The sequence below is a fragment of the Myripristis murdjan genome, chromosome 9 (genome assembly GCF_902150065.1).
Source record: "Myripristis murdjan chromosome 9, fMyrMur1.1, whole genome shotgun sequence".
Taxonomy (NCBI): domain Eukaryota; kingdom Metazoa; phylum Chordata; class Actinopteri; order Holocentriformes; family Holocentridae; genus Myripristis; species Myripristis murdjan.
This window is the reverse complement of record NC_043988.1, coordinates 20,272,508-20,292,629: the sequence shown is the minus strand read 5'-3', so window position 1 is coordinate 20,292,629 and position 20,122 is coordinate 20,272,508. Positions and strand designations below refer to the sequence as shown.

General features: G+C 42.1%; 1 protein-coding gene across 4 annotated transcripts in view; it reads left to right on the top strand.

Moving 5' to 3' along the window:
• Nucleotides 1-2,505: 2,505 nt before the first annotated feature.
• Nucleotides 2,506-20,122, top strand: part of nipbla (NIPBL cohesin loading factor a) — a 42,075-nt gene continuing 24,458 nt past the window's right edge. Inside the window, exons 1-12 of one of the 4 annotated variants that reach the window (XM_030059580.1) lie at nt 2,506-2,871; nt 4,396-4,467; nt 6,269-6,420; nt 6,708-6,873; nt 7,987-8,087; nt 8,284-8,398; nt 9,876-10,039; nt 16,420-16,568; nt 16,847-16,937; nt 17,271-17,492; nt 18,536-18,787; nt 18,897-19,651. In XM_030059580.1, the coding sequence (XP_029915440.1) occupies nt 6,357-6,420; nt 6,708-6,873; nt 7,987-8,087; nt 8,284-8,398; nt 9,876-10,039; nt 16,420-16,568; nt 16,847-16,937; nt 17,271-17,492; nt 18,536-18,787; nt 18,897-19,651 (2,079 nt within the window). In that variant the 5' untranslated portion in view covers nt 2,506-2,871; nt 4,396-4,467; nt 6,269-6,356. The remainder of the gene's footprint in view (nt 2,872-4,395; nt 4,468-6,268; nt 6,421-6,707; nt 6,874-7,986; nt 8,088-8,283; nt 8,399-9,875; nt 10,040-16,419; nt 16,569-16,846; nt 16,938-17,270; nt 17,493-18,535; nt 18,788-18,896; nt 19,652-20,122) is intronic. The other 3 variants (XM_030059581.1, XM_030059582.1, XM_030059578.1) reach the window with 3 other exon arrangements.

Genomic DNA, 20,122 nt, shown 5'->3' with positions numbered 1-20,122 from the left:
ATACTGATGAAAAGATATCAACCCTTTCAGCCTGAGTTTATCTGATTAAATGACACATTCTTATTTACAGCAGTGGCCTTAGGGAGTAGTTACTGGGGAGGGGAGATTTCTTGTGCTCACACTTGGCAGCTGCCCAGTACTACCACAGCCGTGCACTAAGCCACTAAACAGCTCACCGAGTGCAGGTGGAGGTCAGTGCCTTGCCCAAGGTCACATCAGTGGCTGGTATTAAATGGAAGGGAAAGCTTTGTTTGTTTTCCTCCACCCACTCATACTGGCCCAGTCAGAATTGAGCCTTCAGACCAGCTCCATTCATAAATCTGCACTGCTAAACTTCAGGCTACTGCTGCTCCCTTCTGACAATCAGAGAGAGCACAGATTTACAATGTTTTTGGAGCAGAAAACTATGAAACAGACTGGAAATAATAGAACCCCATGATATTTAGTAAATGGCTATGCTGACACCTAATGGTCAAATAGTAATTCGGTCTTGTGTAAGGAGAAAAAAAATCGCTTGCACCCAGAAAATCGTGTTTTTATTGCCTTGCTTATATATGAAAGAACGCAGATCTCTCTGATAATTTGACTCTTTGAGATTTGCAAGGTGTACTCTTTACAGTACTGCAACAGGTAATGTATTTGTTGATCTGGGAATATCTTTTTTCTTTTTGGGGGGGTGGGGGGGTGTCTTCTTTTTTAATTGAAAGTGACAGTGGAGAGAAAGGAAAGGCAAGGGAGTCTGGGCAGATCTTACATCCTTGCTTTGTTACCTGTGAGGATGGTAATGAAACCAGAACAGCTTCAGCGTACCTTGGCATATATTCTCCAAGTCTGAAGATGGAACACCATTCTTCCAAAAGATATTCCCTCATTTGGTGTTTAGATAATGGTGGTGGAAAGTGCTGTCAAACAACAGGGTTGAGATCTGGTTATTGTGTAGGCCATATCATATAGTTTACATCATTTTCATCCTCATGAGCCCACTGAGTGAGCTCACATGCCCTGTGGATGGGGGTATTGTCATCCTGGAAGAGCGCACGTTTCATCATAGGATAAAGACGAAGAATAACTTTGTGTTGATTTGCAGTGAGCCTTTTCCTCTATATATATATAAGTGGAGGTATAAGTGGAGTGAAACCATGACAGGAAAACGCCCCCCACAGTTAGACAGAGCCAGCGTACCCCCCTCACTGTAGGGGTCCAGCATTCAGGCCTGTATCGCCCCCTTGTCCAGAATATGAAGGATGACTCATCTGACCACTTTCTTCCACATCTGTGTAAACCAGTGCCCATGGGTTTTGTACCACTGAACTCTCTAATGTGCACTTGTCTTTGTAATGAGGGGTTTATGCACTGCAACCCTACTATAATATCCCTAATTAGTTGTTGATATAGACTGTTCTTGCTCATACAGCCTGATCACATCCTTCGTTTATATTCTCAGTCACCTAAGGAAGAATTGCTCATGTTTTTCCTTACATAGCACACTCATGTATGCGCATTTTGACCACAATGTCTGACCCTATTTACTGTTGTCTCTCCCACAGCTCTAAATGCAGATGTCACTTTATAGTGACATCTGCAGAACAGTATATTGAAACACTAGCCAGCTGAGTGGTCTTTGTGACTTAAGCTCTTGCCATTCATGTGTCAGTAATAAACCTTATTTGAAAGTCACCTAGGTCTTTTCCTCTTGCCATGTTGATCTAAAATCAAGGTCAGCCGGCTCTGCTCAGTATTTTCACACATAGCACAGGATATGACACAATGTTACTTGTTTAATTGTATCATGCAGTACACCTGTCTGAAAACATGTGCACTCGTTATGTTTCTTGGCCCATTTATTCAGGTTTTTCCTTTATCACCGCTCTTCATATTCCTCACCTTATTCCTTACTTTTACCTTAACCTAACTAACTTCAGAGTCTACCGCCAAGATATCACTTTCCACACTGAGGTCCGCAAAATAGTGTGGATCCCCACTAGTGTAAACCCATAATGGTGCTTTTATGTTTTCAAAGAGACAGGTGGGGACATCAGATGAAGTGAACCGCGAAAGACAAGGCAGAAAGAAAGGTCTCTCTCTCTCTTTCTCTCTCTCTCTCAAACACACACACACACACACACACACACACATTATTTTTCAGTGTGTCGTTTTGTTTGATCTCCTTTGCTATTTCTATAATATTTGCACAATAATTTTCCGGTAGATGTTTACATAATATTGCTTTTGTTTCCTGTGGTATCACCGTCATATTTCTATATTATCCTCTGAAGTTAGAGTGTGTCTGTGGTACACAGCAGTCACATTTATAACTCTGCTGTGATATTTGTGTTGACTGATTTTAGGAAGAGCTATTTTTTTTTTAATCCGGAACACAGAGAGACAACAGAAACTTGTCTTGCAGCGCCCTCTACCGACCCACATACGAAACGTTGCATGGTATTTCGTTTGGCGCCGATGGAGGGAGTCACTCTTGAGATCTTTGGTCAGTCAGACGGCAGAACTTCCGGTCGGCATTTTGTTCTACGAGAGGAGAGCCTCTTGATCATCGCAACAATCGTCATATTTCTCATTTGCTGTCGAAATTGGCTACGCTTTTTATTTATGTCGGTACAGACCGACTGAAACATCGAAGAACGAATGTTTCCCCATAAATTTGCGTTGAAACATTCACCCTTGAGTGACGGAAGAAGAACGAATCGGTCCGACCCGGATTATTGTTGATAGCTAGCAAGCTAGCTTACCAGCTAGCTGGCAAGCCAGTCGAGTTCTTTTTGGAGGAGCTGCGAGTGAGAAGAAAGGGGGAGCTAGAGATACGGACACAACCAAGCTAAAACATTCCCCTCCCTTAGAACGCAACATCCGAAGGTAAATACATTTAGTTCCCCATCTTGATGAAGTTAACTTTCTAAATTGCGATTTATTTTTTTCTGAATAAATGTTCCACGGCAGACCACCTATAGCGTCGATAACCGTTGACCGAGAGGCAACGGAAGCTAACGAACTAGCCAACCCGCTAGCTAGGTGTGTTTTTGCTCTGCTGAGGCGCACGGCCTCAACTGGATGTCATTTGTCGAGTCCGAGGATTGGGCCGTTGCCACGGAATTAGAATCTGTGCTGTTGCCTTTACATCTTGTTGACCGTTCCCTTCGCCTGTTCTCTAGTTTACGGAAGGTTGGCTTACGTTTAATAATCTGATTAGCCGTTCGGTTTTATTTCGATTAGCTCGCTTCTTTTGACGGAACGTCGTTAGTAGCTAACTAACAACAGTTAGAGCTAGTTAGCTTAACTAGCTAGCCATTAAAGCGCGACTATTGTTGTTAGCTAACGTTAGGCAGCTAACATAAGTGAGCCTAGCTGCTAGTGTAAAGTGGAAACATTAGCTACGCGGCGAATTCGAAAGCTATCCAGGCAGTTAACTTGACGGCAGTGTAATAACGGGTTTGTTCGCAAATAGCCAATATCCACTTGCATTTCTAGCATATTAAGATTAACAATTAATTGGATTGCTAACGTTATGATAGCTAACGTTATTTTCTACCGTTTGAGTCGTGTTAGACGTTCTGTTTTGGCTTGCGAGAATGGTTGGCAGGACTAATGTTAGTTTAGATTGGTGTCCTGTTTTGAAATGTTTTGACCTCCTATTGACTGGGCACAAGCTACCCCAGTTGATCTCAACTGTCGGAGTCTGGTGGATAGGTTAATATTGATCGTAGGAAGCGTAAAAGTGTTTGCATATTATCCACAACAAACACTATTTCATTGCTTTCTGCAGCAACGTTAGCCAGCTTTCTGAAAGCATACGCTTACTGTTAGCTACAGGAAGATGCAGCCCCCCCACTACCGCCGCCGCCACCATCACAGTGCATCTGTTCCTTTGTGCTGCCTCTTGCCTGTCAGTCTCACAGCTGTCAGCCAAGCCCCTGCCTAGGGAGAGAGAGAGGGCATAGGCACAGCGTGCGGCAACTAGCTGGTGTTGTTGACATTATTCATCTTTAGTCTTGGTGTATGTTCATGCAGAACCTGTTTCACATATATCCAAAAGTCTTAAGTGATGAGATTGGAATCAGTTGTTGGTTGCAGTACTGTCTTGACAAATTTGCATGCCATCAGTTCCCTGCAGATGTTAATTTAAGAAGTTTGTGCGTGACTGTAGAAAAAGCTAATCAGAAGAGTTTCTCATTTAGTTAAAAAAAAAAAGTTGCACATATTTTTTTTTTCCTGTCTTGAGGGATCTGTAGCAAGAAAGAAGGACCATGGCCAATTTTCAGTGCATGTCTGACAGTGAATACTAACTGCCATTGACAAGACATTTATAACTGTCAAAAGGAAGCACAGTATACTTTTGTCTCATGCCAAGTCTGATGTAGTGCCATTCTTTTCTTTTAACAGATTGTAGGAGTAGGACTTTTTTTCTGAAATGTCAGTGGGTCCAACCAAGACTGAAAAGAGTTCTTCAAAAAGGTATTTATATCAGCAGGCAGTGGATAACCTGATGATTTGAGTCATTTATCTTAGCTTAAACACTGAATAGTCTTTCTTCATAACAAGACAGCGACAATTTAGAATGTTTTTTTCTTGTTTTGTAAGAGTTGTGAAAATACAGCATATTTTGCATTTTATCGTTGTCAATGTTTAGACGCAAGAGAAATCATCAGAATTTGGAGAGAGACAAGAGACCCCCAAGCTGGCCTTCTCTGCAGCTTGTTGTAGCAACCAGGCTTATCCATGAAACGTGGGCTGCGTTTACATTGTGTGAAAATTGCAACTGGCTTCTCCCTCCCCTTTTCCTTGATTTCTGTCATAGTCATGCCTAAGAGATCAAGGATATCATAAGGATATAGATGTCTTGACTCCTTGAAAGTACCACAGGCCCTAGCTTATCCACTTTAGCCACATGGATTTTAAAAAATGTTATGCTTTTAAGGCAAGGTTCATGCCATATTCAGGTGTATGGTTTAAAATCCATGTAGGAGGTCAGACTTGGAAGTTAGCAAGTGGACTTTCCATGTGTGGTTACTGCTTAGCTGTTGTTACAGTTTTGCTACTCTAAAGTAAATATAAAAGTATATTAGCTGAGAATTTTTAAATGTTAATGTGCCCATAAATGTCCACACTGAAAGATTGATATCCATGACAGGGTCAGTCACCATGTGCTAATTATGTAGTTTCCAAAACAGCATTTCTTTGTTACATATTTATCCACATATTTTGCCAGCAGATGAAAAATGCAAAGGACAAAACAGGCATGATTTCAGAAAAAAAGTCAAAATATTAACTTGTTCAAGGCTATTTATCAGTTATCATTTATTAATAGTTGTAGATTTTTATGAAACTGGTGATCAGTCCACTGCCACAAGGCTTACTTGTGTAGTGCAATCATTTCATGCAGGGAATGCAAACAGTTTATACATTTTTTGGTAGTCTTCAAGAAGTATATTAGGCATTGGCTCCTAGTGAAAGACTGAATATTGTGTCATCACATTTATTCATATCACTCATATCAAAATAAGGATAATTTTACTAAACTAAACTTAAGTAAACTGCAACTACACTAGTATTTTAAGTGTGTAAAATTATGTAAGCAAATAATTATGTAGCGAATTGGATCAGATAACTTAAAATCACTGCTGGTCTGTTTCTGCATATCATATTAGCAGTATATAATATTAGCAGTCCGAATGATACATTTAAATGTTAGCATCAAGATTGCATAATGGCTAGTAACCCAATCAAAATGTCCATGTTTGATTCTTCTGTATACCTGTTGAAGTATTCTTAAAGAAGACACTGCAGTGCCACGTATTTCTGAGGAACCTCATTAACCCAATCTGTGTCCCAAGTACCCCTTGGGTATCAATAAAATATACAAAAGATTATTATTTTACATGCATGAATGAAAACAAAAGATCACACATCAATAAATGATTAACATGCCCCTTTTTCTCAGATGACAAGATTTAATAGGACAAAATGAAAACACAAAAGACTCTCCATATCAAATTATTTTCTCCTTCTCAAAATCTGATTTCACTGTCAAAGCAGAATAGATGGTTGGCGGTCAGTCTTTGATTTCATACTATAACCAATATTTGGTGATAATCAGTGTTGAATTGATTCCATGTATATGACAGCCCTTTTGTTTTTACTTGTTTTAATTTTTTTTCCCGATTAACTCTTGCCTTCTTCCTTCCCTGCCCCCCCCCCTCCTCTCCCTGTCTCCCCTTCCTTCTCACGGACTCACCCCCAACTTCTTTTCTTCCAGGTGTCAGGAGATGTGAGGACGGGTGTGTCGTCCATCGACCCCCCGATCTACCTGTGTATTGACACACTCCCCCACCCTCACCTTCAGCATGAATGGGGATATGCCTCATGTTCCCATCACCACTCTTGCTGGGATCGCTAGCCTCACAGACTGTGAGTGGCACAATTTTCTGTGTTTTGGAAAGCTAGCTGAAAAGTCTGTCTGAGCAAGTGCAAATTTACAATTATATTTACATTTATGTATTCTTCCTGATTTCTCTTGATTTGTCTGCCCCATTTTCCCTATTTTTCTACCATCATGTCTTCTTTTTTGGTTACCCCTTCCCCTTATTTTTTCTCTTTTCCTCCCTGTTCTTTTTCATTATTCTTCTACCTGCCTCACTTCCTTTTTCTGTACCTCCCTGCCTTCCTCTTTTCCTCTGTCTCCCACTTTGTTACAGTGTTGAACCAGCTGCCCTTGCCCTCCCCTCTCCCGGCCACCACCACTAAGAGCTTGCTATACAATGGAAGGATTGCAGAGGATGTCACCTGCCTGCTGGCCTGTCGGGATGAGAACCTGGCTTCTCAGCTAGCCCATGGCCTCAACCAGGTCTCCACAGAGCACATGTGAGTGTATGAGTAGGAGTACTTGCATGGCAAAATACTGGCTAACTTAGGTCTTAAGGTTAGACTTTGCGGCACTCAGGGGGCTCAGTCTGAGGATGAGATGTAACTGCTATGAAAATGATCTGGAAATCAAACAGGTAACAAATGAAGAGGAAGCCAGAATTGTAATGATGTGGTTTTCTCTGGTTGTACCAACAGCTAAGTCTGGTAGTATTTCAGTAGTTTTGCCTTACTTTGTTATTCAAAATACACCATGGCGGTAATACAGTGTGAAGGCTTAGTTCTGCATAGTATGGATTCTCTCTAGAACCTGTTGTTCAGAATTGGGATGTATTGTTTTTGCATTTAAAGCTTGGATAGGCAGTTTTCTGGAAAAGGTAAAAAAACAACAAATTAAAACAAAGAAATGCTGGAATTTAAAAATACAGCCTTCCCTCTGCAGCCACCCCCACCCCTCTCTGTCCTAAGCCCTGCCCACCAGATAAGCACAGGAACAGAAACTTGTAGTTGATAATATGTCCAAGTTAAATTTTTCTTTGTCAGCGAATATCCTAGTTACACCAATATTGTTATTGTGAAGCAGACGTTTTGAGCTGGTTTTAGTGTTTTTTTTTTTTTTTTTTTAAATAAAATACTCATGTGGGGGGGTAGCGGAGAGAGCAGGAAGACTAGTTCAGGCAGGGCAGCAGACACGAACTGATTGCATACATGCCCACCTGCATTTGCAGAACAGCCAATAGGAATGCCCTCTCTCTGAAATGACCCTTGTTTGGCTAAAATCTTCTGTCATGGGCTAGATCCTCTCTGCTTGAAGGTGTGGTAATCACTGAAATAACCTGGTGGAGTTTTTGGTTGGAATGAAAACCTATTGCCTCTTGGCCCTCCATGGCACCAGTTTGACACATATGGGCTAGATTTTCTGAAGCCTACAGGATGTGCATAAGTCAAATTTTCTCTCAGACCCCTTGAATTATAATATACTGAATGGTTATTATGGAATTTTTACACAGTGACACCAATGACACCTGCCCCAGCTTTAATTAATTGTGTTACCAGCTGTCATGCTCTGTGTACACTATAATGTGGTCAAACCTGATTTGTATATGTTTCCAGAGAGCTGAAGGACAACCTGGGTAGCGATGAGCCAGAGGGAGATGCACCACTGCTGCTGCAGACCATGCTGGCCAGGAACCCTGGCATCTTCAGGGAGAAAAGTAATGAAATACTTATTCATCCAGGACATTCTGACACCCACAAGAACATACAGCACAATCATATAGTCATTTATTAACCAAATACATCTTTGCCTGAAATCTGTGTTATTTTTTCCTCAACTGTTTGCTCCACTCACACTGTATGTAGTCATAAAATAATGACAGCATCTCAATGTTTTCTCTCACTATTCCTAAGCAGATGTTATGCAGCAGCCTATGGTACCACAGTACAAGATCAACCAGAATTCCATTCATAGCCCGGCCCAGTCCGGGAACTTCCAGCAGGCAGCCATTTCTCCCAACCCATCAAGGTAGGTCGGGGTTAGAGAGAGGAGCTGAGTAGTATTGCAGTACAGCAGCAAGTGATGTGATTAGGCCCGTTTCCACCGCAGGAACTTCGGGGTAATTTTACGCGGCCGTGGCCATTGTCGCGTGTCTCCACCGCCGGATCTACCCCGAAGGAGAGAGTTCTGGAACCTTTACTGGGGCTAAAAAAACGGCCCTGCTTCGGGGTAGGGACTCTGAGCAGCCCCGAAAAACTCCTGGGTTTACTCACGGCGCAATGTGATGTCAACAGAAAGCAGGTGTCCCTAGCAACATGGCCAACACTACCAAGCTAACGCTAACGTGCTAGCTAACGTTAACAACACACTTTTTAGCTGGCATTTTTAGGGGCGCTAATGTTGGCTTTAGCGGACGTTAGCTAACGCTAACAACACGCTTTTTAGCCGGCTTTTTTATGGGCGATAACGTTAGTTTTAGCGGACGTTAGCTAACGCTAACAACACACTTTTTAGCCGGCTTTTTTATGGGCGATAACGTTAGTTTTAGCGGACGTTAGCTAACGCTAACAATAGGCTTTTTAACAACGCGCATTTTGATGCCGCGGTCACGGTCGCGCAACCGCCTGGTAACTTTACAGGAACCATCCTCCTACTCTGCCCTCTCAGTGGAGACACAGCAGTTGAGAGGGCCGAGCGAGAGGACGTTCCTGTAGTAGCTCCTGCCCCCCAAATACTGCCAGGAACATTTTGGTGGAAACGGGCCTATTATAATGATTGTTCGTATTATTTACATTTTTCTCATTTTGTTTCCTGATCACATTTGTTTAATGATCACATCACATTTGGTTTAACTAGTTTCATGAATATCATAGCAAAAACCTGATGACATAGTTTCTACTTATATTACTTATTACTTACATAACTAGATTTTAGATTAATTTACTGGGTTGGGCAATAAACCCATCATCAGTATCATGATCATGATCTGGGATTTTGGATATTGTAATATTGTGGTATGGCATAAGCGTTGTCTTTTATTTTACAGGCTGCATTAAAGTAATGGGACATAATTTTCTGAACTGAATGTTATAGCTGTTCTGTTATTTACCGCTACCTGCTTGATCATCATATCCACATTACTAATAGTTAGTTTATCAGAAGTCTCATTGTGTAAAACATTTGTGAAAGCATGTACAGTCAAGTCTGTAGCATCATCACAATATCGTTATTTAGGTATTCAGTCAGAACTATTGTGATATTTGATTTAGTCTACATAGCCCAGCCCTATTAATTTGAAATTACTCAAATAAATGGGAGTTATCAGTATGCTAGATCATGGAATCTAAATGCTAATAACCTCATACTTTTTTTTTTTCTTACTTACTTTCCACTATACACCTTTTCTCTACTATGCATTATCTTTCCACAACCCTCCTGCTCTACCTCTTTTAACCCCTTATCTTGCTGATTTCCTCCCTTCCTGTTTCATCCTCATCTCTACCAGCCGTTTTGTGTCGCCTCCAACTGGTTCCAGTAGCCGGTACATGGGCCAGCAGAACAGTCCAGTGCCCAGCCCCTACACTCCTCAGAGCCCTGCCACTAGCTACATCCAGCAGTATCCCCACCAACAACCACCCACCTATAACCAACACCAACAGATACAGCAAGGTAACATTCAAGAGTGTGTGTGTGTGTGAGCATGGGAGTTTTTTGTAAATATAGATCATTGTTTTACAGATGTTGGCAGATTACGTGGTGATGGGGATAGTATGCAAAATATTTTATGTTTTTTTTTTTTTTAAACTTTGAGTGTATATTAGAGATGTAATTAATGAATAATAAGCAATGAGCATGTAAAGGAATTAATGAGAAAGTAACAACTAGTAACCAGGTGCTTGGGGGGGGGGGGCATTCAATGGCCATTTCCATTTTTAGATCATCATTCAAGGGCCATACACATTGATCAAATTAATATGTATCACAATACTTCTATTAATATTAATAATAATTTAATTGTTAAATAATCATATTTTTATTGATCAAACTTAACTTTAACCTCAATGTGATGGCTGGAACTACATCTTTTTGGTGAGGTGGCAGATGGTAGTGGTGATGATGCTGTTCGCAGCTGGGTTTCGAGGTTTGGGTCAGTCAAACTTCAGTTGAACCAAGTCTTTGCAAGAGTCACTTTTGAAACTGTTGTGAGGTTACAAGACATAGAGTTACCATGCACTTTAAATATAACATCAAATTGTTTGCTCGTAAAGGATGAATGACGTGACACTTACAAAACAATAATCGATCAATTGATTTTTTGTAAACATCCCTGATCTCTAGTGTGTGTTTTTATACAAAGGCTATGTTTCAGCTACTTCTTTTTATTGAGCTCAGTTTCTTTGCCTAGGCATCAAATTATCTTACACCTCTTAATCTAATGAGAATACCATTGAGTAGTTTTCTGCTGCAGCTGTAATTCTACTGTTTAGTAACTGCTAGTTTGAAATGCATTTAAAGCATACGGCTAATTATGAATGGTTACCATTTCATTCTGTAGAGATTAACTTAAACTTTGCCTCTTCTGAGTTTGTGTCGAGCTTTTTAGTGTGCTGGATGGTGTTCGGGTTTCTGTTTGCATTGTAGTCTGAGTAGTTGCCCTTTGTAGTCAAAGTTGTTTTATGAAAGTAAACATTTCACTCCATGTGGGGAGTGAAATGTTGTCTGGACCTAAAGCACCTACAAAATTATCGGTGTTTGGTATGGTGTGGAGAAACCTTGACTCGTGGAGTAAAAGAAACAGAAACGGTTTTTGGCTTGTTTCCAGCTATACCAAAAAACCTGAAAAATTGGCCGTCGCCCCCAGAGGCTGAATCACACTCAAAATAGCTGATAATAGCTGATGGGTTCTGAGATTGGCACCACTGGAACTCATGGAGGTTGTAATTACAACCTATCAGCTGTGTTTTCTTGACATGTGACTTGAAACTTAACATGGCATTCAGTTTATATGAAAGTTATTATTTTTATGCATGCAATGGCTTAAAGAAAAGTAGACTGCAGTTTTGAAGCTATTTTGCATAACTGGCATTTTAAAAGCTACAGAACTCAGGACAATTGAAACCTTTTGTCAAATGTATCTGCAGAGTTCATCAAATACAGATACAATGATGCAAGTTAATATGATGGAACTATTTCTTTAATCTGATTTTAGACTGCAGAATGTTGTTTTTAATTTAGTTAGCTTTTAGATGGTAGAATGTTGATTAGGACTTCAGACTAACCTTTTTCACCATCATCCTCAAGTCTTTGTTAACTGTAAAATTCAAAATGTTGTTCTTTTACTCTCTTGTCATTTGTAATGGTTACTTGCATAACATCACACCATTCAAATGATTAGCCAAAAAATGCAATTTGTTTTTTAAATATTTGATTTTATTTTTAAAAATGCTTGAGGCTTGTAGGTCAACTCAGGTAAGATGCAGTTCTCCTCTGTTTGGTGGTCAGTCTGCAACACTGCTCTCTTTACTCTCTTTAAATAGCACAAAAATATTAAATATTGCCGGTGTGGCATGCTGTGTCAGTGCCTGGTGTGTTTCGGCCGTAAGGGGCAGCTAGTGAATACTGACAGTAACAGCAAGAGGAGACCCGTTCAGTTTTAGTCAGCTGCGGTAGTGGAAACACTGGTTGTAGTTGCTGTTCATGTACAGTCGATCCGATGTGTCATTTCCTAATTAACAGGCAAATAAAAATGACAATGATAATAAAGTCCCAGACACATTTTTTTTTCTGTCCTGGGATGATGGGATGGCCTTACCCCTTATCCAGACTGCGGGCGCATCAGAAGTGTTTTTTACTGGCATGTGATATGCAACAAATTTGTTCTCTTTTTATCTATGCAGCTGTCTGCACTGGCTCAGTACAGGCTCACATCTCGGTTGCGTCTCATAGGCGTAACCTTAACCCGAAACGTTTTTATGCTTCAAGTGTATTTCCTTCCGTGTTTAACTGTAGTCATAGTGTATTGGGCCATGAGTGCTTCCAAAATGTGGTTGACCTATGCTCAACACTAAACGCCTCCTGATTCGATACACAGATGGAGCACTTGATGCTGCAGCTCTCCTAAACGTGCTGCTCACACTACGACAGGGGCTTAGTCTCAAGGCCTACTGTTGTTGTTTTTTGTCTATAATGGAGCTGCAACTATAGGTGGTGGCAAGTGATAACCAGTCTCCAGGAGGTGTCTTTGTAGTATATAGGCATAGGGATGTCACGAGAACCGATACTTTTGTACCAAGTCGATGCCAGTAGTCCAAAAATACGATGATACCCATTTTCTGTGGCATTGTAGGTGCTTGATGTACCTAGTTAGATTTATGCTGCGTTCCAGGCCACCCGTAACTGGTAATTTACCGGTTAAAAGTGGGCGGGGCTATAGCCAAACCTGTGAATTCACGCCTGTGAACTCGATTGTGCTCAACGTACTCCGACTTCCTTGTTCGAATGGAGACCAACTGAAGACGGTTGTATTTATCGGTTATGCCTGGAACGGTTTGAAGTCGTAACTCGTGACTTTGAAGTCGTGATTCACAGGTTCACAGGTCCGCTGGAACGCAGCACTAGTATTTATTTAGATTTAGCCTTCAAGAGGCCGTAACATATTCATCCGGAACTGACGGGGGCTGTACGATTTACACTTCAAGTGTGCGCCTAAGACGAGACAAACACACATGAAAGATGGCTAAAGATGACTACTGGAGTGGCAGCTCCGCCCTGGCTTGTTAAAAAGAAACACAGCAAGAGTCTTGAGTGGAAGGATTTTGCGTTGGAGGTAGATACTCAGGAGATAATAATAAATTCGCGAAACAAAATATGCAAATGTGCCATCGAAGTTTCCTGTTAAATAGTTATTTCTTTTACTGTTTATGTATAAGCCCACTTATAATTTCCATATTTTACTCATGTCTCTCCCGAATACTGTAATTGAAATTCTGTGCAGTCTAAAAAGTTGCTTTTTAAGCACAGTTGACTTATTGTTTGTTCTAAATACTTGAGGCTGAAATGCTTGAGTGTTCAACAGATTTTAATGAAGGATTGTATGTAGAAGTAAAGGGGATTTTTTTTCTTTTTTTTTTTTTTTTACCGTGGACTCGAAACGGGTATCAAGAAACGTGGAAACTCACTTGTATTTGTATCAACAGCTGAATTTCTGGTTTCATGACAGCCTACTTAAGCATATGACCACTAACTAGAATATGCAGTTGCTAACAACCGTGTATCCCCCAGACAAGTTTAGGAGCTTTAGCCAAAGTAGTTTTTACTTTTGCCAAGGTAGTGAAAATTGATGCATGTTGTGGCCTAATCATGACCCATGTCCATACCAAATATTGAAAGATTTTGTCAGTAATTGTAGCATTGGGAGCACTCACAAGAAAATCTCTATGGACAGTTGTATATCTGTAGTATCCCTCAGACTGTGTCTGGGCAAGAGGGCCTGGCTCGCATTCTCCGTTCTAGTTCATCCCAAAGATGTTGTATGGGGTTTAGGTCAGGGCTCTGTGCAGGTCATTCAAGTACTTCCACACCAAACTCACCCAACCATGCTTTTATGGAGCTTGCTTTGTGCACTGGGGCACAGTCATGCTGGAGCAGAAAAGGGCCTTCCTCAAACTGTTCCCACAAATTTGGAAGTGTAGAATTGTGCAAAATGTCTTGGTCATCTGAAGCACTAAGGTTTCTCTTCACTGGAACCAAGGGGTCTAGGCCAACCCCAGAAGAAGAAGCCCATGGTATTATCCCTCCCCCACCAAACTTTACAGCTGGCACAGTGGAGCAGTGGAAATATGTTCTGTGGACTGATCATGCTTCTCTATCCCTGCTGTTTCCTGCCTGACTGCAGAGCCCAGTGGTTGTGTTTTTTGCACCACTCTATCCGACAATTGGCATTGTGCTTGGTGAGTTAAGGCTTGCATGTGGCTGCTTGGCCATGGAGACCCATGCAGTGAAGCTTCCGGCACAGTTTTTGTGCTGATGTTAATGCCAGAGGAGACTTGGAGCTCTGCAGTTAGTGAGTCAGCAGAGCGTTGGCCACTTTTATGCACTATGCACCTTAGTACTCAGTGACCCTGCTGTGTAACTTTACGTGGTCTGTCACTTGGTGGCTGAGTTGCCGTGGTTCGTGAACACCTCCACTTTGCAATAATACCAGCTACAGTTGATCATTGAATATTTAGGAGGGAAAAAATTTCACAGACTGACTTGTGGCAATGTTGGCATCCTATTATCCTATTACTTTGCTCTTACAGTACCACGCTCAAATTCAGTAAGCTCTTTAGAACGACCCATTCTCTCACAAATGTTTGCAAAGGCAGACTGCATGGCTAGGTCCTTGATTTTATACACCTGTGGCATTGGGACTGGATGAAACACCTGAATTTGATGATAAAGAGGTGTGGCAATACTTTAGTGCAGTGGTCCCCAAACTACGGCCCGGATACGGCCCGCCTCCACATTTGGCCCGGCCCCCTGAACAATACCAGAGACGCATTCTGATTTATTTTTTTTTCAGTCTGGCCACGCGATCGAGACTAATACACGCATAGAACGTGACAAGCCTACTGGAACCTACAAAATTATAAGGAAGGAACACAAGAACTTTGAGAGACTGCTCATATGAGTCATTTAAGCAGTGGCGGTTCTGCCTATGTTGCCGCTCTAGGCGAAATTACTGGCTTGCGCCCTTTCATGTTACTACTCCAACCGGAGCAGCATTAGGCGAGCCGGCACTGGCCGGCATTAAGCCACTCACCTGTCAGATCCGGCAGACCAGACCGGGTGGGCGCGGTACCGGCCGGTGCCGTGGCCGGCCCGCCAGATGCCGACTGATGGTACTGATGGCATGTGCGGGTCAATACGGTAGTCTAGAAAACTGGTGATTTTTTTTTTTCTCGTGCGCCCCCAAGTAGATTGCGCCCTGGGTGGTTGCCCACACTGCCCATAGCAAAAACCGTCCCTGCTAAGTAAGAGATTCTGCTCTGACAACTAAGCTGAACTTTTACCTGTTAAGATTGTGCACGACACAACAGAAAGTTAATGTTCCATAGACTTTTTTTTCTGTGAATTGATTTAATTAATAGTGTAATTTATTTCATTAATAGTGTTATTATTTATTTCCTGAGTTTTTTTCTGTGAAGATCCCGGAAAGGGTTATTAATATTTGGTTATGTGTGGCTTTCTGGAAAACAATCAATGTTTACATTTAGGCACCCCTGCGATCGTCACACTTTTTCTGTTACAAACTGACCCCGGCCCCCCATCAGAGAAGGGAAAAGTTATGTGGCCCTCACAGGAAAAAGTTTGGGGACCCCTGCTTTAGTGTATGACATTTTATACAAACTGTTGAAAAATGACTGTCAGTTATTGAATAGATATTATTGCAGACTCGTCATCATGGCGTCACACAACTGCACAATTAAACGTGAGTTGTGTATCTATGTGATGTCATTTCAAAGTCCCTCAAAATCCATGCACATAAATCACACATCCCTATTTAATAAGGAAAATCTGAAAAACATTTTCATTGTTGCTTGTTATTTGCTGCTGAATTAGGATAGATGAACAGGGAGGGTAAGTGTGGGGAGACATGGGGTGTCATTGTCTCACTCTCATAAGTGAAAATGAATGAAGCTAAAATGATGTTAAATTAGTTCTGGAACTCGTTAATGGACCCCTGAATAAGACACCACACAGGGGACCTATGCTATGAGTTTAGTTTAGTTCATCAAATTCATTTTTTTTATCAAGGAGTATGTACAAAATACATAAAAAATACATGAAAATACATACATCTCACACATGTACATGCATATACATGGGCGAGTTTTTTGGAGGTTTTGTAAATAATTTTTTTTTTTCATGATTTATTTCTTTTTGGACACAGTCCCTATGCATAAACAATGTACAAGCCCCACACCATTATTTACTTCTTGTGCTTCCTTTATCAAATTTTGGATGGTTTAAAGAAGAAATGGCCTCTTCTCCACTTTGTCTGACAGTGTCTGTGGCCAGCCCCATGGTTCCAGGTGGCATAAGGAACATTCATGAGGGCAAAGTGTCAGGTCAGATGGCCAACACTGCCAACCACCACCCAGACAGACATGGCACTGACGATTACCTAAATATTGTACCCAGGCTGGGTAATGAGGTAAGACTATGATACTTAATGTAGAAATGAATAAAAACATGAAAAATATATAACCTCAACTGGCCAAGTGAGAATAAACAAAGAAAAGCATGCACATTCCATTATAAAACCTGTTTAAGCAAGAAATGTTGACAATGAATAAATTGCTGCTGGCCAGTCATTTTGTGATGTTTCACATTGTGTATATTTACTACCCCTTAAATTCACCATGATGCTGTTTCCGAAAACATGCCAACACATTGTTTTTGTCATTGTTTTTGACATTTCTGTGTATCCAGGAGGGTGACTCGGCCATGAGGAATGCCTCTTTCCCTCTGAGGTCTCCCCAGTCTGGCTGCTCCCCAGCAGGGAGTGAAGGAACACCTAAACGTAAGGAGGATGGTGGGGGGTGAAGGAAGGACTAGGCTGGACAGACTCTCCACATTTATGGAGAAACCTCTTGCTCGATTAGCCTTATAATTTGCATTTCACTACATAGTAATTTGATGCTATTAGGCCTCAAATTTGATGTAAGGCCGCATGTTTTTATTTTTTACCCTGGTAGCCTTATTCCTTTTGGATAAGATTGGATAGCATTAGAGTATAATAGAATAGACTTTTGATGTCTGTCTATGTCATGGCAGTGTTAGTGTTGGTTTTATGCACTGCTCTTTTTTATGCTTTGAGGGAATTTCTTTTCATTTTGGCTGTGCTCCTTCACAGCGGGCTCTCGTCCCCCATTGATTCTGCAGTCACCACCTCCCTATGCAGCCTCACCAAGGGAGGGGGGACCTGACCAGAAACAGCAGCTTCAGCAAAGGAAGAAAGGCCCTTCGGTGAAAGAGGAGAAAGACATGTATGACATTGTCAGTTCTCCAAACAAGGACTCCACTAAACTCACCCTCAAGCTGTCTAGGGTCAAGTCCAGTGAGTCTGACCCTCCTGGTAAGTGATTGAGAGCTGACAGTGCAGATTTTGAAATTGTCTATATCTGTAGGTAGGGATGTATATCGTTAGGATTTTCACGGTATCGATACCGATACTGCTTATCGGTGCCGGTACTTAACAATACCCTTATCGATACTATTATATTTAATTTGGTGTAAAAAAAAATAAAGACGTGAAAAGAGTTTTTAAACCATGTTTTTTAATGATATTAAAAATCAGAAACAAAGTTCAAGGGGCTGGGGGTAACACCAGCACAATCATGATTCATGAAAACACTGGCAGGTTACAGCAGCAAGCAACACAAAGAATAACAGCTTATTTGACTTATTTTCCACGTCACCATCCAAAGCTAAAATAGGGTCTCTGCAGTAGGGTTAATATTGAACATAATATTAACTTAAATATTTAAACAATATAAATACAAGTCACATATGGTACTAATAAACTCGTGCCATTTGTGCGCAATCGCGGGGGGGGGGGGTTACAGTCGGGCTGCACGGCGCGGTCAGGAATGTCTCGCGGACCGGTACTGGTCCACGGACCGGTGGTTGTGGACCGCTGACGTAGATTATCAAACACGGTGCATTGTTTGGCTTTGAAATAAACTGCATTTGTGCCAGATGTTTCATTTAATTCGATGTGTTACCTCCTTTGCATGACCTTGCTTTAAGGCATTTGTTGCATGTCGCAGAGTCTGCATCCTCCTTAGACGTGAAATGTAGCCAAACCTTGGAGCGTTTTGCCTTAGGCATCTTTATTGATCCTCTCACTATCAGTTCTGATCAACAAGTGTGCGGAGTAGTGGCACTGATGTCACGTTCAACAACCGGCACCAAAATTTTTGTTCTTATTCGGTCTCGTTACTACTGCTTACGTCGGAACCGGTGCCCTATTGGCATCGTGTTTCGGTACCCAACCCTATCTGTAGGTGGATGTTCACAGTTATCAATCAGCTAACTAGTGCTCACTAGGAGATGCAATTTTAAAACAAACCTTTAACAACTTATGTATTTTTATATTTTTATTTTTTACCCACCCAGGTGAGGTTGTGCCAGGTATGGACCAGAACTCGGACAACATAGAGCCTGAACTGGGTTTCCAGCAGGTGCCTGTTCTCCAGCCGACTGTGGCAGCCCGCCAGCAGCAAGCTCCCCAGCAGACAAGTGGTGCCAGTGGCCTTCAGCCTCCCTCCTCCCCTTATGACGATGTTGAGCTAGATGCCCTGGCTGAAATTGAAAGGATAGAGAGAGAGGCAGCCAGCGAGAGATGCTCCAAGGAGGTGCAAGACAAAGGTATGTAGGATTCACCAAAGATTGCTCAACACGAATATGTAGAACATTGATTGTTTTCCTAGAGGTAATAAATATTTGTTTTTATCTCCTTTTCTCTATGTATTTCCAGACAAGCCGCTGAAGAAGAGAAAGCAGGACTCGTTCCCCCTTGAGCCAGGCGCAGGCGGGCCGGGGGGACCCACAGGAGCCCCAGGCAGTGGATCAGCAGGAGGGGGCAACGCTGGCAAGCTGACCCCGCAAGAGGCCACCGCGGCTGGTAATGGAGCCAGCCGCCCTCCCCTCATGGTGAGCATCGACCTCCAGCAGGCAGGCAGAGCTGACGGCCAGCTAGACCCCTGTCTGGCTGCCCCTATTCCAGCCCTTGAGGCCCAACGCTGGCCTGAAGAACCAGCAAGCGGACCTGCTGCAGTGGAAGGTTCCGACACCGTTTTGCGGTTGAAACCAGATGGACGACCAGAAGTGATCAAGAACCGAGTGGATAAACATGATGGCCGGCGAGAAGGTCGGGAGACATCAAAGCATCGGCATGATGGGAAACCTTCTTCGGACAGACGGGGAGAGGCGCCAAAGTCGTCAAACCGCGGAGATCATGGACGAGACAGAGATCGAGACTCTGACCGAGATAGGAGACATCGTAGTGAGACAGGAGGTCGGGACAGACGCTCACCTGATGCGCGCTACCGAAGTGATCGAGACAGGTCTGGGTACCGGTCCACTTCCACCGGAGAGCCTGGTCGAAGTAGCAGCAGGCAAGAGGGGACCAAACCAGCCTCCTCTGCTTCTGGTGCCAAGCTTCCAGACTCCTTTCCTGCTCACCTCCTGGGAGGGCACAGTGGCGCGCTGAAGAACTTCCAGATCCCTAAGGTGATCTGGACTGACCCAATCCAATACCTACCCACCTACCAATCATTCAACCGCCACTGCCTGCAACCTCACAAAACCAAATCACACCACTGCTCGCTTGCTTGTTTTCGGTTTGAATCATTGCCACCTAGAAGCCTTTTGGTTATCCCATGGATGTTTTTTAAAAATCTGTAAATACATTACATTTACAACCTAACCATCTATTATGGATAGATGGATGTGGTTTAGTTTGATTTGTTAAGTGTAAGTCCTGAGTATAGCCAAAAGCAAGTGCCTTAAGTCTGATGCTAAAAAGATGTTGGATACTAACATCATTTTAACCAATCACATTTTGGGAAATCAACTTTATTTTTTCTGTTATTTTTTCAAGACAGTGTCATTAGATCAGTAAAATCCATTATTTACATTTTTGTTGATTCCCTTACTTTATTTTCTTGCTTGTAATCAAAGCTCATATCTTTGAAAGTTCAA